This window comes from Xiphophorus hellerii, chromosome 3, assembly GCF_003331165.1.
Source record: "Xiphophorus hellerii strain 12219 chromosome 3, Xiphophorus_hellerii-4.1, whole genome shotgun sequence".
Taxonomy (NCBI): Eukaryota; Metazoa; Chordata; class Actinopteri; order Cyprinodontiformes; family Poeciliidae; genus Xiphophorus; species Xiphophorus hellerii.
In genome coordinates, this window is record NC_045674.1 from 17,602,880 (window position 1) to 17,621,295 (window position 18,416).

At 39.0% G+C, this 18,416-nt stretch overlaps 1 protein-coding gene across 1 annotated transcript; it reads right to left on the reverse strand.

Moving 5' to 3' along the window:
• Positions 1-1,290: 1,290 nt before the first annotated feature.
• On the reverse strand, positions 1,291-17,299 carry nradd (neurotrophin receptor associated death domain). Its single transcript, XM_032558477.1, has 6 exons — positions 16,873-17,299; positions 9,079-9,211; positions 8,346-8,699; positions 6,395-6,611; positions 6,165-6,307; positions 1,291-4,153 (listed from the first exon to the last, which is right to left on the reverse strand). Exons 1-6 carry the CDS (start codon positions 16,909-16,911, stop codon positions 3,840-3,842), a joined length of 1,200 nt encoding a protein of 399 aa, XP_032414368.1. The 5' UTR covers positions 16,912-17,299; the 3' UTR covers positions 1,291-3,839.
• Between the last annotated feature and the right edge of the window lie 1,117 nt (positions 17,300-18,416).

Genomic DNA, 18,416 nt, shown 5'->3' on the forward strand with positions numbered 1-18,416 from the left:
TACTGCTATTTTGTGTTTCTCTGTTGCACAAAATCCCAGTAAAACAAACGCACATTGGTGGTTGTTTTTGTGAAAGGTCTCAGCAGCTATGAATATTTTTGCAAGGTATTTCCGCTAAGTATCGAATTGCGTAAAAGTTTTTACTTTTTTTTTTTTTAATACCATAAATTGCTGCATGATTAACATCTCAGTGCTCACCCAGTCCTGCTTTAAATTGCCTTAAGGCCTGTGGTGCACATGGCATGAATACAGCTCTGGCACATTTTGCACAGTCTTTAGCCAGATGTTTGGCCCCTGCAAAGGGAAACAAAGTGATCAAGTGCCTTCATTAGAGATATCTCCTTGCTCTAAACACGGAGGAGACCTGTTGAGTGGAGAGAGTTGCTTGCAGTGCTTTACTTCTCTTCCTCAATCCCATCCCCCTCTTTTTTTTTTTTTTAAAGTGTGTGCACATTCCGCACGCCCCAATGCCTGTGTGCTTCAGACCGCAGTTAAGCAGTCCCTTCTGGAGTGTGTGATGGCATGTAACGCTGCCTCGGGCCATGCGAGATGCCTGCTCCCACTTAAAACTGAAGGCAGAGAGATCATTAACAGATCTGAGTCCAGTCAGACTGAGCCTCAGTGAAAAACGGGAGACTCTCCTCGGTGAGGGTTTGACTGAAGCTGTTATTTTGAGTTCACACTCAAATGATTAAAAAAAAAAAGTATTTCCCTCAAGCTTTTGGACAGGAAGCGTTTTAATACTGTAAATCCCTTGATAAATACGTATTGCATTCCAAGCAGGTCCAAACTTCCTCACCCAAATCCAGCAAGTGGGAAACAGGAATTGGTAAACAATCGCAGTTCAAAGCAGGAGGGAGGACCATGAGTTCAAAATAAAGTTACAAAAAGCAATATCGTATTTGGTGCCAAACAACAGCAGGTTGATGTCATCAGTAAACCTGCCAAACCGAGCCTGTGTAATTAAGGCTTTAACAAATACCTAAAATAACATTACATGGGCAAATTGTTGTAACTCAGGAGAAGTTTAAGATCTACTTTTCTTGATTTTAATATGGGTTTTTAAATAAAGTGCTATGAATATTAATTACAGCTATCACTCAGTAGATTTTGAAGCAGTTTTAATAGTTTGCTAATTATACCAGATAAACTGTCTGCTAAGGTAGCCTGGACGCTACGTATTTGCTGCCACAACCATGTTTCAAAGTGAAGATGATGTATTCAGGGCAATGTATAACATTAGAATTATGAAATGCAATTGTATACATATAAATTCAATTCTCTTTTACATGCAGCATATTTCAGATCTTTATTTGCTAAAAGTTGGGGAAAAAAAATCAATATTGTTCTTTCCTCCCACTTTATAATTAGATCAAATCCAAATAAAATACACTGAAGTCTGTGCTTCTAATTGGACAAAATAGAAAAAAGACCCATCTGATAAAAACGTCAACAAACCAAAAAATTATTTTTATCACTTAATTATTTGTAAAAAACAAAACAAAAACAAAAAACATTCAATGTTAGTAGCACATTTTTTGTTACCCTTCATTTATTTGTTTTCCATGCTGGCTTTATTGGTGCTCAGTGGTGGGAGGTGGTGCTGAAACCTTCACATCTTAAAGTGTTTATAAGGTAAAGTCCAAATGGCAAGTCTATCGCAGGATTAATGTAAGCAACCAGGAAACCCAGCACACTGGAAAAACCATGAAAAACATCTACATTTGCCCATAATACATAAACATTTAGAAGTTTCTTGGAGGCAAATTAGAGACTATAAAGATTCCCTATGTTTTTTTTGGAGGGAGGCGGGGGTTGTGTGTGGAAAAAGTTTAGCCTGGCAATAAAATTGATGGATAAAGTCACCTCGCTCTGAGTAAAGTGTAGAAAAGAAAAGGTTTTGATAAATCTACATTACTGCGGCACGATATCTTTGAAATAAGCTAAAAAAAAATAAACAAAGAAAAAAAGAAAAGGAATAAAGACACTCAGAGACAGGCAGTTGTGGCAGGAAGAAAGAAAAATATGTAAAAAAAAAAAGAGTTGTCTAATAAAAAGTGTATAAAATGCAGACGTGATCCGGCCAGATAAAGAGAGTATTTCTTCAATTGTCACAAAACCTTTTGGCAGTCAACTGCAGTACAGACATGGTTATTTAAAATGTACTTTATTTAAAAAAAAAAGTATCCAAAGAAGAAACATGTTGAGCTACGGAGTTCAATATAAACAACTTTACATAGAAATGTTCCTTTTTATGTAAAAGGTGAGATTTGATTTTTGTTCAAAAATACAAATTTCTGCTCATAATACTACATACTGCACATCATTTTGCTTGTGAACTGAATATTTACAGTATTTGTGTGTCTATTCTTATTGGTTTTGTTCTTAATGTATAAAGTTTAGAGGCGACATTGTTCTTAAATATGAAAGGGTTGAATTCTTTTCACTCTGCGCTGTGGGTGGAAGCAGCTACTAATGGGAACAAATCTATCTGACACAACATGGCTCTATGAAAATGTATGATTTCCCAATTGAATTAAGTATGACTCGAAACATTTTTGGGTCAATTTCAGTAGAAACATGAAGGTCTGATTTCTGATAGACCTGTAGAATCAAGAAATTACTAAAAAGGAACCTGACAACATGAAGTAGGCCAAAATATAAAAAAAAAAACCACACACACAAACCGTTGATTGAAAGAACATTTAAGAATAGATGAGGAACATATTGCGCGACATATTTCAGTCGTAAAACCATTTACCATTTAAAACCATAAAGTTGTTTTAAGGCATTGAAACTCCAGTGAGTGAACCAAACTGAACAGTAATGAACCTTCACAGGAGTGGCTGACCGGCCATAACTCTTCAGAGAAAACATCTGTGACTCATCCAACTGAAAACGTCTAAACAGTTTCTCAAGCACTTCAGGCTTCACTTTCTAACCTCAATGGAAGAGTTTCAGCACCAAATGGAAAAATATTCTGTGGTCTTATGAGAAAAAAATGGGCATTTTTGCAAGTTGTGTCTCCTGCTACTTCTGGTGTAAACTAACTCAGCATTTCTGACAGACATTAGTCAGACATGGAGGTGATAGTGTGATAGTCTGGGCCTACTTTGCCCCAGACGACTTGCAGAAATGAATAGAGCCAATAAGTGGCCCCACTTATGAACAAAAGGTGTTGGAATGGCGAAAAACCTGCTTGACCTTAAACAGGCTACTTGTGCTCAGACACACTCCAGTGTAGCTGAATTCTGCAAAAGAATCAAAACAATCCTCCACATTGATGCAAAAAACAATGAACTTCAAGCTGCAGCATATACTTGAGGTTGTTGAAGGCAAGATAGCACAAACTGACATAAATTTATGGTGCCAATTACATTTTCACAAAGGGTCAGGTGAGATTAAAATATTTCTTTTTAATTAATAAAGTCATCTTTTTAAAAGGGCTTCTTGTAGTTCCTTAGGTTGCCATTCTCTGATATAAACATTTTCTTTGTGATCCGAAACATGTAAATGTGACGTAAAAAACAACAAAAAAAACCCACTAGAAATCTTCCAGGGGAAATACTTTGTACGGCTCTGTATATTCAGTCCAATAATCCCTGCACTGCCAGACAGACAAATCGGTTACCATACGGCATCATAATCTTTCAAACAGTTCAAATAAGCCACAAGTAATACATTTTTAGAGTATTGGTGGTATTTTAGTGAAAAAAAAGGTCTATAAACAAAGTAATTTAAGAATGATTCCTTCAACCATAAAGAAGAGCTGAAAGCTGAGCGCCTCGCTTATCCCTCACTTGAGTCTGTGATTGTCACTAGAGGGTCCGGCCAGTTGGTCACACCACAGAAACACCCTGCTGTGTGCTGTTAAGGGCGGTCACCACATCGGGTCTCTCGATGCGGTTCAGCGCCGAGCTCAGCAGTCCCAGAGTGGAGCCCTCTCTCTGGGCCCAGTTAGACAGGAGCGTGTGCGCCGGGGCCTCGCCGCGTCCGAACAGGTCCAGCTGTTCCGGTTCGTAGCCCAGCGCTGCACCAAGGTGCCTCCATCCACGGCCGCTTGCCTCTTGCAGGAGGCGCTCCACCTCCTCCTGTTTGTGCGGCGGCAAGTTGACGTACAGACGGTTGTCAAGCTTGCTGTCTCTCTTGGTACCTGTTTGAAAAACAAGCTTAATGAGCTCAAGGCTTGGTGGGACTCGAGAGCTGGCTGATGTCATGATGTTTGTTTCATGTTTAGATTTCACTTTGAAACGTATATCATTGAGAGGCATGCTTTAACCCACGGCTGTATTCTTTTTCTGCCCACCAGTGTTTATTCTTGTGCAGAAAGTAATGTCATTCCTGCTTGTTTACGACAGTCTGTCTGCTGATGTTTCCCTGATTTCTGGTTGTTTAGCTACACTTTGGTTGGATTTTGTTCCAGGACTCATTACTCCTTAGTGAGTTTTGAGAGAGGTCACATTGTTTAATCAGCACCATGACAGACCTTGGTCCTGAGCACTGCATTTATTGGCGGCCCTTGTAAAACAAACAAAAAAAAGGAAAGATATATATATTTTTTACGTTTAATAAAGTACCATAACTTCAAACTATTAAAAAAACAAATCTCACCTGAAGAAGCATATATATTTTTTGTGGGTAACAAATAGCAATTGGTATCAATGAAAATTAAACTGAAGCATTTTTAAAAAATATATTATGCTTAATTAAATAGTTTTCTAAGCTGATCTAAATTTTTCACCTGGCTATGAATACACAGAGGTCAGTTTCTCCATACCACTGTTCAAAATGGGAAATACCCAAAAACATGCCACTTAAAGAAGTCAGATGCAGTGAAGCAGAGAGGAACAGCAGGACTCGTACAGATCTAGGGTCAGAAAAAGGGCAAGTGACATTTCTTCATGGTCTCTGACTGTAATTCAGTCTAGGCTTAAAAATGTCTGCAGTTGTAATTTCTGCTTTGTGTTTATTAGAACATATCTTACTATAATTCGACTAAGCTATTATCACATTTGTTTCTTTCAATAGTTACATGAGAATTGGTATAAAAAAGGTCAATAATGTGTTACTTTACAGCAGTAATTAGAGGATGTGTGGTAGATCCTGTTCAACATGAGACAACAGTGATACATTTCTCTCAGAGGGAATTGGACGCCTGAGACAATGGCATAACTTAGCTAAGGAATGTGATGCTAACAGTGTAAAGAGAAATCTGATAATTGTTTCCTCACCAGTAAATCATCTTTAACACATGACCCAGTCAACCACTGACTACTCCAGCAATCATTACTGGAATGGTGTTTATAGTCCAGACCCATCCATAAAACTGACAAACTTTATAGAGAGTAGAAGAGTGAAACTTTTGTTTAGTTTGCCAAAAAAAAAAAACCTCAAGCTGCTTCTAATATACAGTATTCTGGTCAATGAGAAACCAAACTATAACTCTTTAGTCTAATGGAAAGCCTAATAGATAATGTTATACTTTAACAAAGGCATTATTGCATAGACAAAATATCTAAATAGATAATGGTTTAACAGTTAATCTGCTATATTCAGATTTAAATGAAGTTTTAAGTGTATAACATATTTGAATTTGGTATTTAAAGTGCAAATTAAACCTGGAATTCCACTAAACAACAACTTAAGTGGTGACCTATAAAATAAACCTGCATGAACCTAAAGGATTACAGCTGACATACACAAATTCAGCACAGCTTTTGTAGGATTTAACACAGCAGGTTGTTCAGCAAAGTGCCAATGTTTAAAAGTTAGTTTCATAAACTCACTTATCAAAAATAATGTTTTGGCATTACATGGTCAGAAATTAGGATTAGTTTTACAATTTTTTTAAAATATATTTTGTTGTTTGACATTGTTCCAATACAATTTCTTTCTCCATGAAAACTTTAGTGCGAGCAGCTATCTTGGACTTGGAATAAATATGGCACATTGGCACCACCTGTCGTACCTCCATTAACCACCAGAGGGCAGAAGACTCGTGTGGCATTTGATACAGCAGGTTTTTTTTAAGGAAAAATCTATTGTCAGAGGGGATAGATTTGAAGTGTATCCCACTAGAACGTTTTAGTAAGAGCTCAGAAGGAAGTGTATAAAAAAATTAATCATTTGCAATTGTAGAATTAAAGTCTGTGTGTCTTCCTTACCTTTACTGGGCTGGTTGTCCTGCAGGCTGTAAGAGTCCAGAAAAACACCGCTGTCACTTTGGAGCTTTTCTCCTTCTGGAGATGCTGCCAGCTCTGCCACACGTGCCTTGGAGAGGGCCTTCTTCTGTTTGCACGACCTCCAACTGGGAAGAGTCCATGAAAGCAGTTTAAGTTTGCACATGCCCAATATGCTCACGTTATTACAGGACATGGACGCAGTACAAACTCACCATTTATAAGCCACATAAACCAACAAGCCCAGCACCACAGCAGCCAGAACAGACACGTAGACGAGAATGTTGTTGCTGCCACCCTCATCCTGCGGTGTAAACTTGGACGGTCCTGGTGCGGGGCTGCCGTCTTCCTCCTCATTTTCCTCCATCACCGCCCCATTAGGAATATTCAAGGCCCCATCGGCACCAGCAGGGCCAATGTGCAGCTTCTTATCTATTAGACATAAAGACATCTCAAGAAGGAGCTGCACACATGCTCGTCAGAACATATTTAGACCAGATGTGAAGATAACTTCTGTCACCCTGGTCCCCTGGGGATTTTAACCTCCCATTGCCCCTATTTTTTAGCCGCCTGCAGTCTTGCCTTTTTGGGATCAAACAGCACAAGATACGGCACCGACCTGTGCAGGGTCAAAAGGGTCATGACACATGGACTCTCGGTGAGTACATTTGACCCTTGTCTTAGGGAGCAAGTGTAGCCATTTGAGGGCAAGATCACTAGCTGTCAGGGTCAGCTGCTTCTCTTTGCCTTCAGCAGCAGTTAACCTAAAGACCTGTCAACCTTTTATCAATTGGACGACAACACTAAAGTGAGCTTTTGGACTTCTCGTGTTTCTTTGTGTTGAGAAACTGTGGAATCAGGTGCTGTCCACATGTTCAGAGACCCTGATCCTTCCTACATTTCACTCATTGTTTATCTTTTATCTACTATTGTTGCGTCTTCCAGCATCACATGTTGAAAGATGAAAGCTGGCACTCTTTCGTAGTGCTGGTATTGGGTTTTACAGAACTTCTCAGCACCATAAATCTTTTCAAGAGGTTGATCTAATAAAAAGTAAACTAAACAAGACAATGCCAGAGGTTTTAGCCAGTACCACACAAACCTAGAGGGTAGTTTGTGGGATCCTGCAGTGTTGATAGCATGAGACACAATTTTACCTTAAGATGACAGTTTCTTTAACCATCTTAGTCAACAAAAAATAGTCCGTAGAACAATGGTGAGCTAATAGCCAAGGCAGATTTCTATAATATTAAAACAACTCCAGTTTTCAAGATGTTGTAGTTCATTGAAATTCAATTTTGGGGAACTTGCACAACTAATGGTAACCTGTAAGTATGGGTAGTAAGTAAATAATTTTTTTATCGGAGTAGCATAATCTCACACTAAAGTCATTTAGAGTTTAGAGTCTTCTGTTTTCTGCTGCAGACTGGTGACCTGTCCAGGGTGAACCCGCCTCTCGCCCAGAAAGTTAGCTGGAGATGGGCACCAGCAGCCCTCTCAACCCCACTAGGGAAAAGGGTGTTAGGAAATGGATGAAGTCTTCAGTTTTAGGTAACATAACAATAGCTCAAACTGTCTCCACTGAATCCCCTGGTCTGTTTTTTGGGATTTCATGTCAAATAGAAAAAAGTGGATTTCATCTCGTGATTTGATTATTCGCTTCCAGATATCAATCATTACATAAAAGAAATTTGACTTTGCAATTCAGTGCCGTGAACTTGACCTAAGTCTCTTTAAGAGCTCCTGCTCTTTCTGACACTCTGCCTCCAGCACGTCATCACAATGGTGTTTCTCCATTATGCAATTTTCAATTGTTCTTAGGAGCGTTGGACTTGGAAATAGTTTGTATGATGAGCTCACCAGCCTCAGTTCCACCAGGTGTTTGGGGAAAGTGTGAGGGGGATAGGGTGCCTCACAAAGGAAAGCTATCCCCTCTGCAGATCTGAGGAGGAGCTGTATGTAAAAAAGCTTTGCATGGCCAAGCGTTTAGGCACCCCCGAATGGCTACTAGGGAAGATTCAAGAATTTCTCAAACATGCAACCTGTGATTTTACTGAGTGGATAACAGTATACCCAGTTTCCTCCTTCAAGAGCTGTTTGCAAAAATATCAAATAAATTAGATTTGTGTTTCAATAAGGAGAGTCTATTTGTGTAAAAGCACTCACCCATGCAGAGTGTGTCAAAGTTGTGCATACAGGATTGGATCTCCACTTCTTCATCAGAGCACTGACTGCAAGCCTGGCAGGGTTTGATGTTTAAATCCTCCTCTGAGAAGGTTCCCGGGCCACACTTCTGGCAAAGCGTGTCTCCTTGAGGCCTGCACTCCCGGACAACCCCGTGACCTGGCCTGCACCTGGAACAGGGTGCGCATAGACCAAAGTCTCTCAGAAAGTAGAAGCCAACGTCACACTCGCATTGCGTGTCCTGGGTTGCCGAACAGGACGCCAGTATGGGCACACCAGACGGACAGGTGCTACATGGAAGGCAAGAGCCGAGGCCTTCGGATGGTGAAAATGTTCCTGGGAAAACAGGTTTAAATGAATAATTAGTGCTTTCCAATTTTAAATACTGAAATGTTACTATATAATACAAAATAAGTTAATTTGACTTCTCTCATTAAGTACTGTACATGCAGATGTTTGGAAGAGATAATATCCGAGCAGGACAGCATTACTGATTCTAATCAATTTTTGTTTTTTGTTTAAAGTCCTGAAAAAGCTTCTTTTCTCTCCTTAGTTACACAAAAATGTTACGTTTCCAGTACATATGTATCTCAAAATATCTCTGCCTGGTGGAAATGAATAACATGTAAAATTTTAGAAAGAAAAAAAAATGTTAATATCAGGTAATAAATAAGAAGCATCCTGTTGTAAAAACAAACAAATTGTCAGTGATTACCTGGCAGACATGGTAGACATTTGGTATTTTCCTTTCCACACGTTTCCTCCAATCCATAACCAGCTGGACACAAATTGCAACAATGTCCCGACTCGGTGTACTTCTCACTAGCACAACCCTTTCCAAGAGTAACCTAGAGAAAACATGAAGTGTAAAGATAAACTCACTGCTCTTTAGGAAAGAGCAACAAATAAAAAAGTGCTTATTTCATTACACGTTTTTGCCTATTTACTTTTGATCAAATCACAGAAACCCTGCATAAGTCTTTCCTTTACAGGAAAACCCGATTTCATCATCTTTTTGGAAGCAAATCCCACACTTCCCACCCATTTGTGATCAAAGACACATGGAAAATGGCAAGCCCTCTTTTTTTCTTTTTTTTCTTTTGCAATCTTTCCATCTGACTCAGTTTACTCTCCAAGTGCTCTGACTTCTTATCTGTAAGTGGGTACTGGAGAGGCCCGGCTTATGATATGACACAAACACAACAGCTTAGATGTTCTTCACAGTTTTCACAGACGAGATTGCATCTGAGAGGATTATTGGGTTTTACGTTATTGAAGAAAAAAAATTAGACAAACAGAGATATTATGGTGCCCTGTTAAAGTAGTCACATTCTGAAACATTTCAATGATTCGTCTTGTTATAAACTCAAACTTCAGTGTTTTATTTGAGTGTTTTTATGTAACATACCAACAATTAAGTAGAGCTAAATTATGAAATGAAAGGAAATGGATACAAGGTTTTCTCAATGTTTTGTGAACAAAAAACAGAACAGTGTGTTATACATTTATATTCAGCCAGACTGAGACAATACCTTGGCGAACCAAACTGATCTACAATTACAGCTGAAAATTTCACAAGCCTCTTGCAAATTATCCAAGAGACAATTTTAGAATGGCAAAAATCTGTGAATAAGGATTTTCCTTCCCTGGCACAGATGTTCAATGCAAAACTATTGTTTTGCATGTAGGATACTAGAAATGGTAGACATGGCACCTTCCTCCACACATTTGCTGTGTCCCCTGAAGGCTTGTGAAGCAGAACTTCGTAATGCTTCTTTTCAATAAGGCATTTCTTATTGACACTCATTGCAGTCTGAACTGTGGATTTCTGCATTTCCTTATGATCCTCCATGCTTTTCTAATACTCCCCTCACTACAAAAACACAAAATCCTACCACTTTTGCCTTTCTAGTGTAAATATTTTAGTACACTTGAATTAGTGTACTTGTAAGTTAGTTAAGACAAAACTAACTTACAAGTAAAGCATAGCAGCTTTTTTTAGAGCAAATAATTCCTTAATATTGATGAAAAGGTACTAGTACCACTGACAGATTATTTCACTTATAAAATGTAAAATACGTCTTGTTCTAAGTGAAACAATCTGCCAGTGGAAGTAGTACTTTTTAAATTACTGCAGAATTATTGACTTACAACAAGCTCCTATATTTTGCTGAAAAGTTACTTGTAAGTTAGTTTTGTCTTATTTCAAGTGTACTAAGATATTCACCCCAGAAACTAGGCCAAAATACCTGGTAGAATTTTGTACTTTTGCAGTGATGGCCATTAGTAGGTAGTGAGTTATGTCTTAATACATTGTAGTGTGGTGTCATAACTTCACAAAATCTATTACATCAATACCTTTGCAAGGCACTGAAGGTAATAGTAGCTAACAAATCAAGAGGAGCTTCTATTCTGTTTCCACTCAATCCAAATCCAAAGTGAAGGACACTTTTCACAGCCAGCGCACGTGAAAGTGTGGGGGGCAGGGGGCAGCCTTTGCTAAGGGTGTCAGTTAACCAAAGCCACCCAGCATGAGAGTGTTCGGATGAAGAGACACCTTTGAAGTCACCAAGCCCTCCAGGTGTGTCTGTGAAGATCAGTATTTCACCAATAACCCCGCCTCTGCAGCCTCAATGCAACGGCATCTTAAATATGCACAAGGCGACTGGCCTTCTCCGCCCAGGGGCCTGACAAGAACAAACCGAGCAAACAGATGTCTAACAACTAACCTCCTGCTAAGGGGAAAAGCAACATCTAAACAGCCCGATGATGATTTCTTTCTTTGTCTCTGAAGTCTGCTAAGAAGCTTAAGGGAGCATGTGTGGACCTGTAGGGCCTCCATTAAAACCCCTCCAGCAACACACACACACACACCCACACACACAGAAAGTGCTATGCTCCCAGGCAGAAAACACTAAAATGTTCCATGCTGATACTACAGCTTTGAAACTGGGCTCAAGTTGTTCTAACAACAGTCAGTCTGACTGCGGTGCTTTACGGTGGAGCCGATGATATCTGAACTCCAGCCGCAGGGCCCAGATCAGAGGAATTATGGTATCAGGGCGGTTGGACCCAGCAGGAATAAACCAGTCTGGAGTTAGCACACAGAGTGGACTTACAGCAAACCAAAAAAAAACATCACAGCTGGTCCTCTTTTATGTGACAGAGGGGGCTCCTCTCCAAACACTAGTCAACCTCTTTAGATGCTGAACTTTGCTTTGATAAATATTTGAGGATGGTGGCCCTGTTTCATTTTTACCTACAGCTTGGATTTTTGATTTTACGGTCGGCGTGAACCTGAGCTGGTTCACCTCTGCCAGCTGGGGCTGGAAAATGGGACAGCAACTCAGCTGAAAACAGGAAAGTTTGACACTTCTCAAAGAGAGGCGCAGAGTCCAATGGCAGATTTAATCCATGACACCCTGGAGGGGAGTGACAAAATCTGTAATATTCACAAGGCTAAGCATTACTATATAGGGACAATATTTAAGATATGTGAGAAATTATCAGAGAGGCATGCATTAAAATTGGCAGCAACAAAAACCTAGTTCAGCCTTGCTTTAAAAATTCCTGTAAAATGGCCCTAAAAGGGCAACAAAAACAGCCCTGAATTCATGTCCTTGCACAAATATGAAGCTTTATCTGTTTTGTTTTTCTTTAATAAATTATCGCTGGATGCCGAGAGAAATTCCAACATTTCACCATGAACACCAATACATACAAGTCAATTATTCTCCATTTATGAATCCAGCAACATGGACTGCTGGGTATGAGCATGATGGCAATAACATGATATGTCAGTCATGTGAGGAGTCTGAGGGGATCTACTGGTGGCATAAAACATTAGAGCATGCAATCATGTTCGCTAGCATGTAATCACAGCTTCCAGCTTCAATACTCATACACAGGTAACATTTTTTGAAACTCAAAGCAAATTTCCAGACAGACAAGCAAATAAAGAGCTAGAAAAAATAGGCATTAAATAGTAGTCTTGATAATTAAAGATATGAATATGTGAAAAAAATATTTTTCATGCATCATACTACATTTTGCTAAAACTTTCAACTCCTGATTTCCTTTAAGAGTACCAGACTTTCTTGTAATATTCAAAGGTTCTGAAGATCTTTCAAAGAATCTCAGTGACCTTTTCACTCATTTTCACTCCAAAATCCAAACAAAACTTTCACAGGAATATGTTTTCCCTTGTTTCTCAGGCTTCCCAGATCTAACCAGTAAAACAGAGCAGTGCGTGCTTAATGAAAATCAGTTCAAATGGATGTTAACATTTGTCAAAGTACAAAAGCAGCTGGTTATGTTATTATAGACAACTTTCATGTCTTTTCAATTTTTCAAATTCTATCCTTAATTTTTTTTATTATTTAAAAGTGTTGGAGGGTGCAGTTATTTTCAAACAGGCATTTCAAATTAAGGAACCTATTTTAAATTGTACCAAAAGTGAATTATTTGTCATATTTCTTTGTGACATGATTTCCAGATACTGTTTATCTATTCATAGTTTGTTTTAACTTTGACTCTTCTTCTCGTGTTCTTCACATGTTCCCTTTGTCATTTTTCAACCACAAACCACACTTCCTGGTCAGGTAAAAAATATGTGCAAAAATTATGTAAAAAAAAAAAAAAAAAGTAGCAAAAACTCTTAGAGGAACTTTTTCTCAAAGCATTTTTAACATCTGCGTTTGGGGAAGTATGTGAAAAAAAACCCCATCAGTTTAAAACTTTGGCACAGAATGATTTATTATAGCCAAACAGACTTACAAAAATCCAATAGCTGAATGTAAAATGAATACAAGAACACTTTAAAAGATCATTGAGTAGTTAGTGTTGCAACCAGGGCATAAAGGGGTCTTAAGCTGAATTTGATTAGGGGCCCCTCTTCCTGTTAGGAACATCCCCTCCACTCACACCACGAACTAACAATGTTTCAATGCAGATTTGGTGGAGATGAGGGAAAGTTTAAAGGCTGTCAGACAATTCGTTTTTTGCTGAGATATATTTGCGAACAAGCTGACACAAAGAAAATATTAACTTGGTGGAATCCGATTGTAACTATATTAACACAAGCGATCAAACAAATATTATTCTCTGTACTATTGCAATGGAAAATCAACAAATCCTTTATGTCTTGCATTTTAAACAACTAAAAATCTTTCATTTTATTTACGCTTTGACAGTATTGTCAGTCTCAATAAATAAGGACAAAAAGTTTAGCTTTATGATCAAGCATGAGCCCTGGGGTTGGCTCTGGTGGCAACAAGCGATTTGTCCCCCCGAAAGCACTTACTTTTAGGGGACAGGCTTACTGTATTGCTAAAAGACTTTGTCATTATCCTCATAAATTAACTGGTCATGACCCCTCAGAGTATTTTTCTCTTATCTGTTGAATCTGGGCTCTAAAGTCTGAAGGAAAGGGAGCCGCAGTTGCTTTTGCCATTAAGGTAGTAAGCTTCAATCTGAAGGGATTCCCCAGTGAGACCAGGCGGACCACCATGGAGAGCTGCTTTCAATGGGCCTCTCAACTCCACGGCTGCCCGAGTCACTCAGTCAACGCGGATCAGACACACACACACCCCCACACACACACACCCCCACACGCACACACACACCCACGCACACCCCCCCCCACACACACACACACACACAACGCCTTCTTAGCACGTTAAACATTTTCTGCCCCTCTCTGAAGTGAGAAGGGCTGGAGTTTCAACACCTAATCTGATCCGCGGAAAAATAGACTCACAAAAGGATGCTCTCCCCCTTGTGAAAATGTTGATCCATGAGAATTTAAAATCCGACTGAAGGTTTGGGAGCCAAGACAACGTAGGCCGAGGCAGACTTCAGCTCCACATCCCATCTGCACGGGTTTCTCTCAGGGGTACAAATTAAAGCACATGGATTTCAATTTTTTTTTTTCTGGGAAAAGAAATCACAAATGACCATAGGTTGCATCGATAACAAACATGACTGTTAATTACTAGCTTCAACCATATTGTTGAGAGACTATCAATGATTTAAAATGATGTCTATTCCTTCCAGCTGTACAAAAACGCCCACGTCGACATTAGAGAATAAGATTTGCATTTCCTGCCTTTTTTCCCACAGTTTCACTGAGAATAGCTGTAATCAGCAGATGCAGTGAGACAATAAATGCCATCCTGAGAATGAACAGATTTAATCCGACAACTTTCTGCATATGCGCCAAGTCGTCTAATAAGAAAAGAGAGAATCATGTGACAAGATGTGCATTTTCCAGATGAGAAGCAACATCTTAGATTTCACACATGCTCTTTGTTGACATCTTCCCCTCAAATCACAAGGAGATATCCATCTTCTTAAAAAGGTGAGGTGTTATCTAAACACTTAGATCTAACAAAAGTGCTGTGACTGTGAAGAGCAAGTCTAGACAGGAACTCCATCGCTGTGAGCCTTGGACGAAAATGAGAGTCAGACTATTGTCTGTTGCAGCTAAGGAAGGGGCTTTCTATTCACCATGATCCTGGCTTTTTAATATGCCATCAAATAAACACCCAAACTATAATTTCTTCATAAAACAGATCATTTACTTTGTATGTGGTGGATAATCTTGGAAAAGCGCCCTTGTGTTTTGGCTTTTAGTGCCTCAGCACATAATGGTGGCCTCTGAGTGTGAGTTGGAAATGATAACCATCGTCCCAGTTCAAACATCGATAAAAAGATTTTCACCGGTTTGCAGAATGATCTCTAACCATAGGGCTCTCCAGCTTCTGAGGCGTTGCATTAGCAAACTAAGCAGGCGCGTAAAGCCTGGAAACCTACAGAGGGAGCTCTAGAGCAGCAGAACTTTAGATTTTGTTTTATCCCAAGTGAAAAATCAGCAGAGGGTTCTTTTCTTTCTACCCTTCTCTAATTTGAACGTTTCCCATTTTATTTGGTTTCTAACCAGATGTTTCTGGGTACAACATGGAGCCATCTGCCATGAGTCATTTCCTACAGACCAAGTGTACATTTCATACATGCTTTGACAACCAACGATTTAAAGTAACTTTATATAATCTGCTCATAGTCTGGTAAAGGAAATGTGATTTTCAGACTCACAAATCACATCTACCAGCAAGGCGGTTGCTCAGGGTTACAGTAGTTTGGTTTGATCAGTACTCATAATCTGTCATATGCTATAAGAGCCACAGGGAAATTAGAGAAGAAATGAATGGAAATACAAAGTTTTCAGAAAATAATATTAAATTAAATTCGATTTTATGCTTATCTCCACATTTCATAAAATTATTCAACAAAAAAATGAACATAAAACTGATATGCAATGGTTTGAATTCATTGGTCTGAAATGATTTGCTTAATACAAATGCAAATAAGAGCAAACAAATGATAAAGAATAGGTACAAAATAGAGGAACGATATTGCAAAAGGGAAAGCTGACCTGAAACCATCAGCTGTTATCATGCAAAATAAACAGTGTAGCCAGCCTGTAAGGACTTTTCTCTGCTAAATATTTTCTTTTAGAATAAATAAATATTTTAGAAGTATCCCAGTCTGTACCTCTCTACAATATACTACATACGTATATCTACATTGCTGAGGAGAAATTGCTACTGCAATAGTCATGCAAAAATATTACGCATTAACATTTAAAGATGTATGATGCAAAAGGAGATTTTAGTTGAACTGTGGTAGCTGGAAGAGACCAAAATCAAATTCTTTCTATAGTCCCAAAGGATTTTGGTAACTAGCCTCTTAAATAAAGGTAAAAATTAAGAAAATAAAAGCAGCTGCTTAACACCTCAAAACCTTTAGGGGGCATCCAAGAGCAAAAGTCAGCTTTACAATGGCATAATTGTTTTAGGAGTAGTGATAGATCAATGGTGGGTGCCAACTTTGTCTCTTTCACTGTTGTGTACTTTTGAATTTTCACATTAGTCTGCCAAGAGAATGTGGTTTTCCAACCAATGAATGTGGTGAGGGGAAATTTGGACAGTTTTTTTTATACTTGTACATGCTACCCTACCATTACCTGTAATCCAGAAGAAAAGAACGACTTCTAAAGATTGTTAAATGAGACGCACAATGCATAAACATACAAACATGGATGATGTTAATAAAGACTTTAGCTAAGCTGTGGTGAAGTTAGGAGAAAAGCCGAATTCAAATTTTGTTTCGGGCCTTAAAGAATCTTGGACCGGCTCTGCATATAAAGCATATTGTACTTGAACCCTGGGAAACCAAACACACCATATGACTTTCATCTTTCTATTACTATTTGGCAACAATAACACAACATACAGAGCCCGTGCCATCCATATGGCTCTGCGGTGTGAAACAGAAATCCTCTGGGAACAATAGTGTGCTCCAATCTAGGTGGGATAGGTTTACAAAAACTCCTCAGGTTTATATTAGGATAATATTCTCAATACGAAATAGAAAAGACACACACACACACACCCACACAAATCTTTGTCAAAGAAGAAAAACAGGCAAATATATTTGATCTTTTGCTTACTTTCAACAGCAGAACCGCAGAGATGACAATCAATCTCATGTTTCCAGTCTCCACAGCTCCCTTTGACTCCGATCACCGCGGCGCGTCTCCCCGTCGTAACAGTGCTCGTTTCTGCCTACGGCGCTCAACGAACGGCTTAAAACAGCCAGAAACCTCCGCAGCACAAAATGTAATTAACAGACATGAACGCGCTGGTTCCGCCTTTCCGTCATGGACCTGTAAAGTTTGTTTTCACGCACAAAACAGCCACTTCCAGATGCGTAAAATCCGTAGATGTAATCCAGGGGAAACACAGAGAAGGCATTAGTTTCTTTCAGCTCATTCCTCCGCTGAATAAGTGGCAACAGAGTTCTCTCTGTCTCGGGCTGCGGGATGTACGTTTGCAGCGCTCTCTCTCCTGCAGCTTTGCAACAGATGAGCCAAAGGAAAAAAAAAAAAAAAAAAACTCCACCAGGCGTTTTTTTGATAGTCTCCTCCCTGGACTTTTCTCCTCCCATCTCCTCAGCTTTCAGCCGGGCTCCGTGATTGGCTGCATCACTGAGACGCGGTGAAAGGACTCAGATCTCATTAACTTTAACAGCACAGGATGTCTTATTCTTGTAAACTGTTGAATTGAAGACAAATTGTTAAATGCCTGCGTACCTGCCGGAAGTGCTCGGATCTAAATTGAAGATAAACTATTTGTTTTAAAATGCACAATGAAAACACTGGAAAACCCTCGACTCTTTTACTTACAGCCATACTTTCTTGTTAGGTAGCTGCAAATGATTTCACAAGCCTATGGAAGATCCTGTATAGTGTTCTGCTCTACACAATGTTTAATGCCCTTTTAGTATTCTTACTTTTTATGTTTTGTCAAGTTACAGCTACAAGAAAAAATTTCCTTTGATATGATGTAGCAGGTTAAAACAAAGCAAAGGAACGGAGGTTTTGAACATGTATAATGCAGGATTTTCAACATTTTTACCCTCAGCCGCCCCAAAATCTGTGAAACTTTTACTATGAACTTGTATTTAACCACCTTATCCACGAAGTCACCAATTTAATAAATATAGTTCAGCTGTGTGCAATTTAATCTCAACAATGTGAATTTGTAATTTTAAATAGAAAACCATAAGATACACAAACATGTGGAAGAAATTGCTCTGGTCATGTTAATATTTTGACGTTTATGTAAAAACTGTGCGTGGTGGAAAACACAGCACTGTGACTGAGAAGCACGGTGATGGCAGCATCCTGCTGTGTAAAGATGGATGAAAATACGATACAATTTATGAAGAAATCCTGTCAGTAGCTGCAAAAGAAACTTACAGCCAGAGCTGTAATGGATGAGTTTAGACAAAACTGTCTTCATGTGTTAGGGTAGTCCAGTCAAATCATAATTTTAGAAAACAGAGACATTTTGCTGCATTTTTGCAGTAAAACTTGGTTCTACAGATTATTGGCTTAGAGGGCATATCATTAGTAAGAACATTTTTAAACCCATTAATTACTTACTTTCTACTTTACCATTGACTTGTTAAAACTAGTATAACTCCCTAATT

Coding starts and splice junctions, on each gene's coding strand:
- nradd (XM_032558477.1), bottom strand. CDS start 16,911: ATGAGATTGATTGTCATCTCTGCGGTTCTGCTGTTGAAA. Junction 9,212..16,872: donor CTGCGGTTCTGCTGTTGAAA/GTAAGCAAAAGA, acceptor TGTTTTCTCTAG/GTTACTCTTGGAAAGGGTTG. Junction 8,700..9,078: donor ATGTCTACCATGTCTGCCAG/GTAATCACTGAC, acceptor CTGTTTTCCCAG/GAACATTTTCACCATCCGAA.